The 14151-nt window shown below is 46.8% G+C and overlaps 1 protein-coding gene across 7 annotated transcripts in view; it reads right to left on the reverse strand.

Moving 5' to 3' along the window:
• KANSL1L (KAT8 regulatory NSL complex subunit 1 like) overlaps positions 1-14151 on the reverse strand; it is a 101825-nt gene that overhangs the window by 63772 nt on the left and 23902 nt on the right. For 4 of the 7 annotated variants that reach the window (XM_068137870.1, XM_068137871.1, XM_068137867.1 and 1 more), the window contains 2 exons: positions 6387-6528; positions 609-791 (listed from right to left, as the gene is read on the reverse strand). In XM_068137870.1, the coding sequence (XP_067993971.1) occupies positions 609-791; positions 6387-6528 (325 nt within the window). The remainder of the gene's footprint in view (positions 1-608; positions 792-6386; positions 6529-14151) is intronic. The other 3 variants (XM_068137872.1, XM_068137869.1, XM_068137873.1) reach the window with 2 other exon arrangements.

Genomic DNA, 14151 nt, shown 5'->3' on the forward strand with positions numbered 1-14151 from the left:
AGCAAATCTCCTGCATCTCCTTCAGCAGTGTGATCCTACCACATTCTTCATACCTTCCAGCAAAAAGAACACCCTGCTGGACTCTGTATCATATTTCCTGGTATTCACCTTGGAAAAGACTGGTTTGAACACCAGGAGCCAACACTCTGCTCACAGCTACACCTTCACTACGCCTGTCAAGTACCTGGCATTCTGCACTCCTATGGCACACCAACAATTCCATTCTCTTGGAACTTTCCTTTTTGTTTCAAGTGTAACACACCTCCATCTTCCAGCTGCACTCTTTCATCTCACAGAAGCACTTCCTGACACCATCTGGGGCAACCCTTCCCTGAACCTAACTGTAAAGGAGAGGCAGGTTTGTGGGTAGCTATTAGGAGCTGCTCTGTGGCCGCTTTGATGGCAACAAAGGGGTGATGCAGGCAGGTCAGAAATAAAAGGTTAATTTGTAAGCCTGGCGTACAATGCAGCGATTCAAGCCCTTCAATTCATCAAGCACCCACTCTGGGGACTGCAAAATATCTTCCTCTTTGGAAGGCATCACCATGGCAGCTGGCCTGTGTCTGCAGCAAACCGCTTGGCTCCGCTGGGTCGCCGTGTTACTTTACCTGTTTCTCTATGTTTCGTAAGAGCAGGGTAGGGCTGCTGGGTGACATTTCAAAGTCATCCTGTCTCTCAATGGCAGCTTGCGAGTCCCCTGTGGCGTTTAATAAAGCTTCTTGGTCTGTCAATTGCATTTGCTTCTTCAAAATGTCTTTTGGAAAGGGGAATTCTTCTATGATCACCATCCCCTAGACAACAGCAATTGAACACAGTTGGTTGACAGTGGATTAACCCTACTGACGCATTTCCAAGGGGCACTCAAACCTGGCACAGCCCCCTTAAATCCTCCCAGGAACCCTCTGAAGCACTCAAAATGGATTTGAAATACTATATATATATATATATAAATAGTAGGAATTTTCATTAATGAAAAGCTGCATCCTACAAGCAACTCCTTTTAATGGCAATCACTCTGCTGTCACAGCGCTGCTTAAACATCTGTGCCTAAATTCAAATCAGAAATTCATACTTGTTGAATAATCTGCCTGCTGATTTCAGGGGAGATTTCTTTCTGTCTCCTAATCTGCCTGCTGATTTCAGAGGAGATTTCTTTTTCTCTCCTAATCTGCCTGCTGATTTCAGAGGAGATTTATTTTGTCTCCTAATCTGCCTGCTGATTTCATAAGAGATTTCTTTTTCTCTCCTAATCTGCCTGCTGATTTCAGGGGAGATTTATTTTGTCTCCTAATCTGCCTGCTGATTTCATAAGAGATTTCTTTTTCTCTCCTAATCTGCCTGCTGATTTCAGGGGAGATTTCTTTCTGTCTCCTAATCTGCCTGCTGATTTCATAAGAGATTTCTTTTTCTCTCCTAATCTGCCTGCTGATTTCAGGGGAGATTTCTTTCTGTCTCCTAATCTGCCTGCTGATTTCAGAGGAGATTTCTTTTTCTCTCCTAATCTGCCTGCTGATTTCAGGGGAGATTTATTTTGTCTCCTAATCTGCCTGCTGATTTCATAAGAGATTTCTTTTTGTCTCCTAATCTGCCTGCTGATTTCAGGGGAGATTTCTTTTTCTCTCCTAATCTGCCTGCTGATTTCAGGGGAGATTTCTTTTTGTCTCCTAATCTGCCTGCTGATTTCAGAGGAGATTTCTTTTTCTCTCCTAATTCAGAGGAGATTTCTTTTTGCCTCCTAATCTGCCTGCTGATTTCAGAAAAGACTTTTTGCCTAGTAATTTGCCTTTTAATTTCAAAGAAGATTATTTTGTCTAATAATTTGCCTCTTGATTTCAGAGATTTATTGTCTAATAATTTGCCTCTTGATTTCAGAAGAGATTTTTTTTGTCTACTAATTTGCCTGTTGACTGAAGAGGAGATTTTGCTGCAAGAGGCAACCATTTTTGGGTTGAAGTTGGTTGTAGTCTTCGTAGCCAATAAACCTTCCACTTGAAAGTGCTCTATTTTTCTTATTCCTATCTAAGCGCTAAGCAAAACATCAAGGTGGTCATCTCAATGGTCTCTTCCAACCTGTCCTATTCTATTCTATTCTTTCCTGTGTGCAATTCCAAAGTAAAGCCTTTTGCAATTGAATAATTGATTTAAGGTGAGCATTTGTAGAGCTGCACAACTACAGAGGCAATCATCCTAAATATTCTAAGCAATCCCATTGTTTTTCAAGCTAATACGCACAGATGTGGTTATCAGAAGTGGTCCTACCATCTAGAGTGTCACCAGTAAGCTATAAATAACTTCATATAGTAGGAAAATAGCTGAGCTTCATAGGAAAACAATATTCCCATTGTGTTTTCCACATGACAGATGAGAAAGATTGAACTGTCAAATGCAATCATAGGCAACATCTCAGAGGGTTAAACGACTTAAAACATTAAACAGAAAGCAAAACTATCTTTGTGGCAGTCAAAAGCACCTCCTCAAGTAGACCCTGAATTTGTCATTATCTTAAGCAAATAAATGTGCTACTCAGAAAAAGGCTAGGGAACCTCTGCAGGCTTTTCCCAAAGAGAAAAGGAAAGATACTTGCTTTTAAGTACTCAAATATCAGCTAGATAATGAAAGAATGGGACCATTCAATTGCACTGCCTCAAACTCTCTTTCTAGTGAGAGAATATTCCACTAAACCCAGGTAAAAGTGGCATCACATGAACACAAGGAACTCCTGGATTGGTGCTTTAAGCAAGACACACTTCACCTGGCTTATGGAAAATTAAAAGATCCTGTAGGTTTCCTCACAACCTGACTCCAGCCTCAGCAGCAGTTTGCCCTGAAACATGAAAGCAAGCCGCAAAGAGACTTCAAAGGATAGAGTAAAAGAGAAGGTAAAATTGTCCTGTTCTCATTGTGTCTCTTATTCCCTTGTTTGAGTTAAAATTCAAAGCTAAGAACAAAGATATTCTCTAAGAAACAATGCAGGTGCTTGAAAACTTTGCTTTAGTGCCCAGAAATGGCAAGAGAGATGCTGAAACTCCATCAAGTCAACACTGACTTTTCCACATTCCATATCCAGCTAGAAGCTCATCATCTGTGCTTTTCCATTCACAGCAGGTGGAAACATATCCAGACACTACTGTACAGGTACAGTCAGTATCTACCATATGTAGACCAACATCAGTTACAAGTTCATGGCAAAAAAGCTGGGGAGGGACTTTTTACCAGGGCTTATAGTGATAGGATGATGGGGAACGGCTTTGAGCTTGAGGAGGGTAGATTTAGATTGGGCATTAGAGAGAAATTCTTTGCAGTGAGGGTTGTGAAACACTGAAACAGGTTGTCTAGGGAGGATGCCCCCTTCCTGGAGGTGTCCAAGGCCAGGTTGGATAGAGCCTTGAGAGGGGAAGGAGTCCTTGCCCATGGCAGGGGGGTTGGAACTCGATTATCTTTAAGGTCCCTTCCAACCCAAACAGTGCTGTGAACCGAGGTACCTATGAAATTCAAGTATAGACCTAATTTTTGTGTGTCACAAGAGAAGGACAAGCTAGCTCAGCAGCTTGAAACACCAGACAATCTCTAGGTCTTTTTAGTAAAATAATCATAGGTCATGACCACAAAGAGAGCAAAAAAGCCATGACCAACTCACAGAAGTCTAAACCACAAATTACAAAGGCAGTGAAATAGGAAGACAGGCAGGAGAAGTAGTGGAAAAAAGGGAACACCTCCCTGCCTCCACTAGAATTTTACTTTTTCCAGCTGCACAATCCTGTTGACCAAGCACAGAAAGGGGAAAGCCAGAAAGGAGAAAATGGACAGACTGCCTAAACAGGGAGAGATGGAACTGACACAGAAGAAAGAGGAAGAATATGGGTGACAACCTGCAGGTTTCGGCAATGACCCCTCTCCTCCTCCCCCTCCAGCCTTAAACGGAATTGCTTTGGTTTGCAGGTATGCATTACTTAAAATGACAGCACTCCAGATCTAGAACTGCTGCTTCTGTGTGCAGAGCTGGAGAAGACACAAAGCAGCAGGCCAGGAGACTGCACACAAGCAAAGCATCTCCTTCCTAGTGCGCTATGATGTGAGAGGAGTGGTGTTTTGCTTGAAATCATTGTGCGCTGGCTATGAGTCACTTCTGTTTTTCCCCGCTCGAAACACACAAACCCCACTCTGAGGACCTTTAAAGACAGCATGCAAATTCTAACCATATTGTGTAACTACTTTGTAGCCACTAAGTAAAAAACAAAGAGCTCTTCTATCAGCACCCCCTGCCCCGCTGGAGCTGCTGCACTGGGTTGCTACAGATGCCTACAGCAAACGAGCCCAGCTGAAGCAAGCACACTGCTACCTTCACTGGGGGACAGGGTGCCAGGCACTGAATACCACAGCTGGCAAAGGGGGCATGAGGTCTGCAAAAAGGAATGTCACTAAAGATCTCCAACAGGAAGATGACCAGGCTCCCAGCCAGCATACCACCTAATGGGAAGAAAATGCATGACTAAAAGAGGGTTCTTTTCCCTCGGTTCTCATCCATTTATCTTCTGCAGCTCATCAGACCTACGCCACCCAGAAGGCTGAAGGCTGCTGGGTGTAGCAGTGAGAAGGTAGCTGGTGTTCAGGACAACACCAAAATACAGGCATTCTCACCCTAAACCAATATAAACTGTCTCCTTTTCCTTCTGTGGGTGCACAGGCAGGCCTGACTCTCAGATAAAGGCCCTTCCATTATTTTGTAGAGAAAAACCTGACCAGGGAGAAGTTGTGAGCAGAAGAGAGAAGTTGGATATGGATAGAAGGGCTGTGAGGCCAAAAGAAGAAGAGGGAATAATTTTTCTTTAGACTATCAGAAGGAAATGTTCCCTGGGGTGATTTCCCTTTCCCTTTAAACCCCCTCTACATCTTGCCTTCAGCTGGAGGAAATCTGAAGCACCTTCTGTCTCCTCTTCATCTGTGCTTATCTACCCCCAGCATAAATCAGACAACATGCATGAGGGTCAGAGTGCCCTTCTTTAAACCCCCCCACTATCACCTCACCAGCATTATCACAGGTTTTGGCTTCTTGCACATGAGAACGACCTGGGGAAGCCATTAAACTGATAGCTAGATTATTAATGGTTTAGGAATGTGACTTTCCCACTGTCTAGCCAGTTTGACTTACAAAAAAATCAGTGTATGAGTTACACACATTGGAATTTTCAGCAATAATTAATCCTTGACCTGTTCAAAGTGCTGTACAAACATTAACCAGCTGATCCTCAGGATCAACACGGGCTGTAAGCAACAGAAAGAAGCCCACCCTGAAATCCCACCACACAAAAAAATACTAATTGCCAAACACCTCAATCCAAAGCTAAACCTTGCCTCTTCTGCAGAGGGAGCAACTAGTGTGATAAATGCAGTAGCTTGTGCTGGGCCTCTGGGGAGTCACTAACAAAGTCACTAACTGTCACAGCTAGGAAGTGTAAGAGCTCAGCTCCCAGCTCCCAGTCTTGTACTGCCGTCTCAAGGGCACAATACTTTTTAGCTCCTCCTTTTTAGAGCAGCCCTGAAGTAAAGGGCTTGGGGGTGCTGGGGAATGAGAAGCTCAACATAAGCCAGCAGCGTGCACTTGCAGACCAGAAAGCCAATCACATCCTGGGCTGCATCAAGAGAAGCATAGCCAGCAGATTGACAGAGGTGATTCTCCCCTCTACTTTGCTCTGGAGAGACCCCACCTGGAGTTCTGTGTCCAGTTCTATAGCCCCTATTACAGGAAGGATCTGGAGGTGCTGGAAGGTGTCCAGAGAAGGGCCACGAGATGAGCTGAGGGATGGAACTCCTCTCCTATAAGGACAGACTGAGGGAGTTTGGGCTGTTCAGCCTGGAGAGGAAAAGAAGGCTCCCAGGAGACCTAAATTGTGGCCTTCCAGTATCTGAAGAGGGCTACAGGAGAGCTGGGGAGGAACTTTTGAGGATGTCAGGGAGCGGTAAGACTGTGGGGAATGGAGCAAAACTAGAAATGGGTAGATTGAGATTGGATGTTAGGAAGAAGTTCTTCCCCCTGAGGGTAGTGAGACACTGGAAGAGGCTGATCGGGGAGCTGGTGGAAGCCTCATCCCTGGAGGTTTTGAAGGCCAGGCTGGATGTGGCTGTGAGCAAGCTGCTGTAGTGTGAGGTGTCCCTGCCCATGGCAGGGGTGTTGGAACTGGATGATCCTTGAGGTCCCTTCCACCCCTGACAATCCTGTGATTTCGTGATGCCTTTCTGGTTGACTCCTGCATGCGACAGCCTGTGCAGATACAAGAACTGTGGGGCAAAACAAAAAGCAAGCAGCAAAGCAGCACATAAACAAATACCGCAAGAAACACTGTCAGAAGAGTATTTGAAAAGCCCAGTTGTGAGCTTACAGACAATACCTTGGTGGCACGTATCTGCCTGTGAAGGTCAGTTAGTTGTTGGATTTTGTATTCTAGTTCTGAAATCTGGGCCTGAAGCCATGTCCAACGGCTGCCAATTCTAGCTCTGTCTGCAAGCCACTTCCATTCAGAAGTATAGCTGCTGTGAAGACAAAACGCTGGTTAGTCCAGAAATAAAGAGAACCACATTTGCACAAGAACATTTCTGACGGCTCTCCTGCCTCCTGCTGCAAACACCTCAGCTGCTTTCAGAAGACAGCTGATTTGGCCCACCCAGTCTCACATCAGCTTGCTCCTCTAACTGCAGGACTTGCCTGAACCAGTATGACCTATGTTCACTGGCTATGCCCAGGCTGAGCTCATTTTTCTCTGCTGTATTATAAACCCCAGAGCTGGTGAAACTATCAGACTGTATCAGTTGATGTAGATCACAGCTTTATCAAGAATTGCAGTAACTCCACCAGTAAGAGTATGTGTTCTTGCACCACACTCCCTCCCACAAGCTTCCACAAAGATTGTTTGCTAAAAATTGGAAGCTAATAACCAGCCCTGGGATCCAGCAATGACCAGCCAGATGTCTGGCTAGAGGGATGCAGCACCTCTCCAATGAGGACAAGGAGGTGGGAGAAGGTAGGTGGTGGAAGCCCCATCCCTGGAGGTATTTAAGGCCAGGCTGGATGTGGCTGTGAGCAAACTGATCTAGTGTGAGGGATCCCTGCCCATGGCAGGGGGGTTGGAACTGGATGATCCATGAGGTCCCTTCCAACCCTGACAATTCCATGATTCTTTGAGGACAGACTGAGAGAGTTGGGGTTGTTCAGTCTGCAGTAGAGAAGGCTCCAAGCAGACCTTCTAGTGGCATTCCAGTATCTGAAGGGGGCTACAAGAGAGATGGGGAGGGACTTTTTAGAGTGTTAGGGAGTGACAAGACTGGGGAAAATGGAAAAAAACTAGCAGTGGGTAGATTCAGAATGGATGTTAGGAAGAAGTTCTTCCCCAGGAGGGTGGTGAGACACTGGAACAGGTTGCCCAGGGAGGTGGTGGAAGCCTCATCCCTGGAGGTTTTGAAGGCCAGACTGGATGTGGCTGTGAGCAAACTGATCTAGTTTGAGGGATCCCTGCCCATGGCAGGGGGGTTGGAATTAGATGATCCTTGAGGTCCCTTCCAACTACAACAATTCTATGATTCTATGCCGAGTCACTGCCCAAAAATCCAACTCAGTAGTTTAGAATTCTTTTGAGTGATTTTATAAACACAGTTGTGTCAGCAGTGAGGTCACTCTCACTGCTGTTTACAAACAGGGGTATTCTGTAACACAAGAAATATGCCTCCTGGTACTGGATGCTGTGGATAGTTTAACTTTATTATATTAAACTCATCACTGGTGTCAGCAAACCTCACTCAGCCTGCTTAGTAAATACATGCATGACATAAGAGTACCACTCCACTAATAATCTCAATATCCAGCAAGTTCAAGCATCAGAGAAAACACAATGAACTATTTTAGCATGCAACCTCCACTAGTACACTTCCATTAACTGAATCTATTTGTGGAAGAGAAGGAGTGATATTTTCTTCCCAACAAAGCTGTTGAGTAGTTTGCTACAGCTAACTTAAAAGAACTGTAAAAAAAAAAACCAAAATAACAACCAAAACCAAAACCCCAACCCCAGACTTCTCCTGAAAGAGAAGTGATTTTGCCCTAGGATCAGAGGATGTTAGGGGGTGGAAGGGACCTCTGGAGATCTTCCAGTCCAACCTCTCTGCCAGAGCAGGACCATAGAATCCAGCACAGGTCACAAAGGAACACATCCAGACAGGGATGGAAAGGCTCTAGAGAAGGAGACTCCACAACCTCTCTGGGTAGCCTGTTCCAGAGCTCTGGGACCCTCATAGTGAAGAAGTTCTTCCTTACGTTGAGGTAGAACTTCCTGTGCTGGAGTTTCCATCCACTGCCCCTTGCCCTATCCCAGGGCACAAGTGAGTAGAGGCTGTCCCTGTCCCTTCCTTCCTGACATGCAGCCCTAAGATATTTATAGACATTGGTCAGATCCCCTCTCAGTCTTCTCTCCAGACTATACAGCCCCAGGGCTCTCAGCCTCTCCTCACCAGGCAGTGCTCCAGTCCCTTCAGCGTCCTTGGAGCCCTCCCTAGGACTCTCTCCAGCAGATCCCTGTCCCTCCTGAACTGGGGAGCTCAGAACTGGATGCAATATTCCAGGTGAGGTCTCAGCAGAGTAGAGGGGGAGGAGAACCTCCCTGGATCTGCTGGACACACTCCTCTCAAGGCACCCCAGGACACCATGGGAAAACAAGGCCTATGAAGTTATCTTGTGAATATCCATTTTTCTGACAACCCCTTTGTATTTTTTTTCTTCTTGTTCCCCCATTATCAGTAGCACATAGTAAACAGCCCTGGTTACCTGCCAAGAGCTTCTCTGGGACTGACAGCTTTTGCATGCTTGTGCTTCCAGAAGCTTGTGAGGAAAGTGGGGGATCCAAACTCCTAGCTGGCCCAAGTCAGGGTTCAATTAAATAATGTGTTTGCACAAGTGTTGTGGCTGGAAGGGTCAGGATTTGTCTCAGGACCCTGGGGTGGCAAAAAGCTAGTCCTAAGCAAGAGCTGCTTAACCAGGCTGTAACAAATCCCCTAGTTAATAACAACAACAGAACTTGAATAGCAATCAAGAGGATAGCTGAGAAAATCCCAGCAGGAGGGGTGAGGTGCTTAATTCTATTCCTTTCACAGAAGACAAGTGAACAACCAACCAGGAAAACCTCACAAACCAGGACATTGGACCAAGAAAGTCCAGGTGAAAGAAAGTAACTCCCACTACCAGAATAACCTCTCAAGTTGGAGACAAGAGGGATGTATCTCCCCCTGCTCTGGGAGAGAAAGGTGAGCTGGCCTCACAACAGACCCAGAAATGGTGGGGAGCAAGTAAGAAAAAGTGCCCATGGAGAGCAGAGGTGGGAAACAAGGAGCAGAATGGAACAGGCTGGAGCTGTTGTTCTGTCACATACACCATGTGAAATCAGCAGGGCAGTAAAGGAATCCATAATCAATACAGCAGGCACCAGAAGAATGGTCAACTACTGTAACCATAAGATAAACAAATCATAACCCCTGGGTATTACTGTTTGACATAAAAACCCCCACCCAAACCCTCTGCAGAGCTACACCACAGGCTGCTGCTCCAAGATGTGTTTGCAGGCTTTTTTCCTTAAACACAGTACTGAATCCTGGATTCATTGTGGGCACCAATTAACTATATACATTTTTTAAGCCTTGAAAGTGGACCATATAATTAAACTAATTACACTGGTCTTCAGGCTCCTCTGTAAGGAAGAATTTCCACCAAAGTAAGCACAAACCATTAAAAGCTTAGCCCAAAGGAAGCAATTTCAGCTCCTCTCTCCTGTCAGTCCGGGCTGCCCCATGCCTGCACCTGCAGAGGCACTTGGGCAGCTTCTCCTGGCATGGGCAAGGAAGTTGCTCAGGATTAATCTGAACTTCAGAGGCAGGGTGAAGGAAGAAGGTTTAAACATAGATCCCTTTCCCTTTTGGTGCTTGCAGACTTTTGCATTGCCATAAAAGAAGGGTCAGGAAGCTCAGGGCAAGGTAAGCCAGCATAAGCTCACATCTCACTGAATCACAGAAACATGCAGATTGGAAAAGAGCCTCAGGGTCACCAAGTCCAACCCAGAATCCTACTCTACCCCGATCACCCCTAAACCACAGCCCCAAGCACCACAGCCAAAACACCTTGAAACACATCCAGCCTTGGGGACTGCACCACCTCCCTGGGCAGCACATTCCAAGGCCTGACAACTCTTTCTTGATGGGGAAAAATTCTTCCTACTGTCCAGTCTGAACCTGCCCTGCTGCACCTTCAGGCTCTTCCTTCTTGTTCTATCACTAATCACCTGTGAGAGGAGACCAGCACCAACCTCTCCAGAAACCCTTTTCAGGGAGCTGTAGAGAGCCAGGAGGTCTCCCTTCAGCCTCCTCTGCTTCAAACTAACCATCCCCAGCTCCTTCAGTTGCTCATCATCACATTTCTTCTCCAGGCCCTTCCCAGCTTCCTTGCCTCCTCTGCCCTGGCTCCAGCACCTCCGCATCTCTCTTGTCTTGAGGTGCCCAAAACTGGACACAGCACTCAAGGTGTGGCCTCCCCAGAGCTGAGTGCCAGGGGACAATCCCCTCCCTGCTGCTGCTGGACACAGCATTGCTGATCCCAGCCAGGATGCCTTCAGCTTTCTTGGCCAGCTGGGCACACTGCTGGCTCCTCTTCAGCTGCTTGTCCATGAGCACCCCCAGGTCCCTTTCTGCCAGCAACTTTCCAGCCACACAGCCCCAAGGATAGCAGGTAGAAGCACTGCTAAATTCTGTTCCCATCTCTGTCACTCACATTTCTTTCATCTTGCATGTTTTATTTACCATCCTTGCCTCTAGGTCTGTTTTCCTATATACTATTTCATAACCCTTGAAGATAACTATTGCCACGAGCTATCCTCACACTTCTGAAATGAGCTGTTTGCATGCAAAGCAGTGTGGTCACTCAGGTGATCTACTAGTGCAATTAAAAAAATGAAAGATACACTCCCAAATCTGCAAATCTGTCCCTGGGACGTTAGAGAGTGCAGCACAGCACTCAGCAGAGAAAGCTGTTCAAAGGTGGCATTCAGGAATTCTGCAAATCCAGAGAAGGAAAAACCCAGCATGGTTACAGCAATAACCAGGCCTGTTACTGAAGGAGGAAGTCAGAGCAGGCTCCTGCACTGCTTCTCTGTTGGGAATAAGACAAAAGAAAATAAAGCTTCTGTCCGTCCCATTTCCTGTGTGCTCCTTTTGCAAAGCATCCTCCCTTGGTTTTTGAGCTTTCCACTCCCACCCCGTACATCCTTGATGGGAATTTCAGATTCACTCTTGTGCTGGCAGCTCAGCCTAAGCCAACATTTTGTCCAGGGGCACTGTGGAGTCTCCCTCTCTGGAGATATTCAAGACCTTCCAGGATGAGTTCCTGCGTGGCCTGGTATAGGTGATCCTGCTCTGGCAGGGGGGTTGGACTGAATAATCTCTCAAGGCCCTTTCCAGCCCCTAACATTCTGTGATTTCTAATGCCCAGGGCTGGAGTAGAGTAAAATACTAAACTTGCACAGAAATTTACTGCTCTTGTGATGACTCCAAATCAGCAGATGATTTGCCTTTATAGAATGACAGAATGGGCTGGGCTGGAAGGGACCTCCAAAGGTCACCCAGTCTGACCTCCCCACAGTCAGTAGGGACATCTCCAACTGGATCAGGTTGCTCAGGGCCCTGTCCAGCCACAGCCACCTCCCTAGGCAACCTGTTTCAGTGTTCCACCACCCTCATGGTGCAGAACTTGTTCCTAACATGCAATCTAAATCTGCTCTGCTCTAGTTTGAAGCCCTTGCCCCTGTCACTGCAGGTGTTTGCAAGCAGTCTCTCTGCAGCCTTCTTGTAGCCTCCTTCAGGTACTGGAAGGTTGCTCTTAGGTCTCCCTGGAGCCTGTCTCCAGGCTCCCTCAGCCTCTCCTCATTGCTCCAACCACCTGATCACTCTCATGGCTCTCTCCTGGAACCTCTCCATCAGGTCCATGTCCTTCCTGTGTTGAGGGCTCCAGACCTGCACACAGCACTGAAGGTGAGGTCTCAGCAGAGCAGAGCAAAGTGGCAGAATCACCTCTCTGGCTCTGCTGGCAACACTGCTTTGGATATAGTCCAGGCTGCCCTTGGCCTTCTGTGCTGCAAGGTCACACTGCCTGCTCCTGTCCAGCTTCTTGCCCACCTGCACCCCCAAGACCTTATCTTCAGCTATGGTGAGCACAGAAAATGAGCATTTTAGAGCATCACTCCTGTGCCTAAGGCAAGATTCTCTACCAGCATCTTATAACCTGCAAATTCAACCAAAACAGAGGCCTTCCAGCCTCATAATTCCCAATGAGAACAAGTAACATGCCTCTGCCATGACACATCTGCAGGGACAATTACAGGATGCTTTTTACTGAACAGGAAAGGAGCACACTTGCAACAGAGCCATATCAAAACTCCCAAATGTAGGTTTGCCAGCCCAAAAGGTTTGTTTCAAAGAATGCTGACCTTTAGGAGAGCAAAGCACCCACACAGCGTGGGTGGGAAAAACTTCTCCAGTTCCAAACTCCTGGATTAAGCCTAAGAGCAGCAGTCAGTCCTGACAGCCCCTCACCCTTTCACATTTCCACTCAAGTTCCCTACCACAGTTCATTTTGCTGTTTCTGGCAGTTTCATCTACGTTGTTCTGGCATCCAGCTTTCAGGCGGCTCAGTCCTGAAGTGACCTCACGTTCCTGCTGGTTCCTCTTCTCCTCTCGCCAGGAACTCCTGGGCTATAACAGGCCTACTGCCAATCACACCTCAGTGAAATATTTGGGAGCAAGAAGCAACTTTTAAAACCCAAACTGATTACCCTCAGACAAAGAGCTAATCACTTTCCATGGTGGGAGTCCCTGAAAACAACATCAGGAGTTTAGCATTCTGATGAAGGACTTAACTCTGGAAACTTAAAAGCAAAAACTCAGGAAGTGCTCCAGATCTTTAAATCTCATCCAGACATCCTATGACTCACAATGAAATTACAGAATCACAGAATTGTCAGGGTTGGAAGGGACCTCAAGGATCACCTTGTTCCAGCTCCCCTGCCATGGGCAGGGACACCTCACACTACAGCAGCTTGCTCACAGCCACATCCAGCCTGGCCTGAAAAACCTCCAGGCATGAGGCTTCCACCACCTCCCTGGGCAACCTCTGCCAGTCTCTCACCACCCTCATGGGGAACAACTTCTTCCTAACATCCAATCTCAATCTACCCATTTCCAGTTTTGTTCCATTCTCCCCAGTCCTATGCCCTGTCTCTACTCCCTGACATTCTAAAAGTCCCTCCCCAGCTTTCTTGTAGCCCCCTTCAGATACTGGAAGGCCACAAGAAGGTCTCCTGGGAGCCTTCTGTTCTCCAGACTAAACAACCAAAACTCTCTCAGTCTGTCCTCATCAGAGAGGAGCTCCATCCCTCTGCTCATCCTCGTGTCCTTTCTCTGGACACCTTCCTGCACCTCCAAATCCTTCCTGTGATAAAGCCTCCAGAACTGGACACAGTGCTCCAGGTGGAGTGTCACCAGAGCAGAGTAGAGGAGGAGAATCACCTCCCTTGACCTGCTGGCCACGTGAGACTTAGAGCAAACCGCAAAAAAACCCAAAACAACAGACATCCCCCAGCTCTCTTGGGAAGCTCACTCAGCTGTACAAACCCCATAAAGCACTTCCTATTCACCATATGGCACCTCATCACATACACTCTATGGTGGGGGTCCCCCAGGCCTGGAGCTGCCCCTAATTTTACACAAGCATTACAGTCAGTTTTGTTGTTGTTATACATGGCAGAGCTCAAAAAGCAGCCAGCCAGTAGAGAAGCATTTTCTTGCACACCATTAAGGCTAGCTCAGAGTTTCTGATAACCTTCTGTCAACATGCTGGTGAAATTCAACACGTCACATTTATCTTCTCCCTGCAGATAGTGGCAGTAAATGAGAGATTACCTAAGGAAATGAGGAGATGGCATCATGCAAAATGTTTAAATGAGGTGAATTCAGGTATGCACTGCATATGTTTTAGATAACCTAATCTAGATTTTACTCATGAGACCAGAGGATGTTAGGGGTTGGAAGGGACCTCTGGAGATCATCCAGTCCAACCCCCCTGCCAGAGCA

The sequence above is a fragment of the Melanerpes formicivorus genome, unplaced genomic scaffold (assembly GCF_026170545.1).
Source record: "Melanerpes formicivorus ecotype bairdi unplaced genomic scaffold, bMelFor1.0.p_v2 SCAF_5, whole genome shotgun sequence".
NCBI classification, from domain to species: Eukaryota; Metazoa; Chordata; class Aves; order Piciformes; family Picidae; genus Melanerpes; species Melanerpes formicivorus.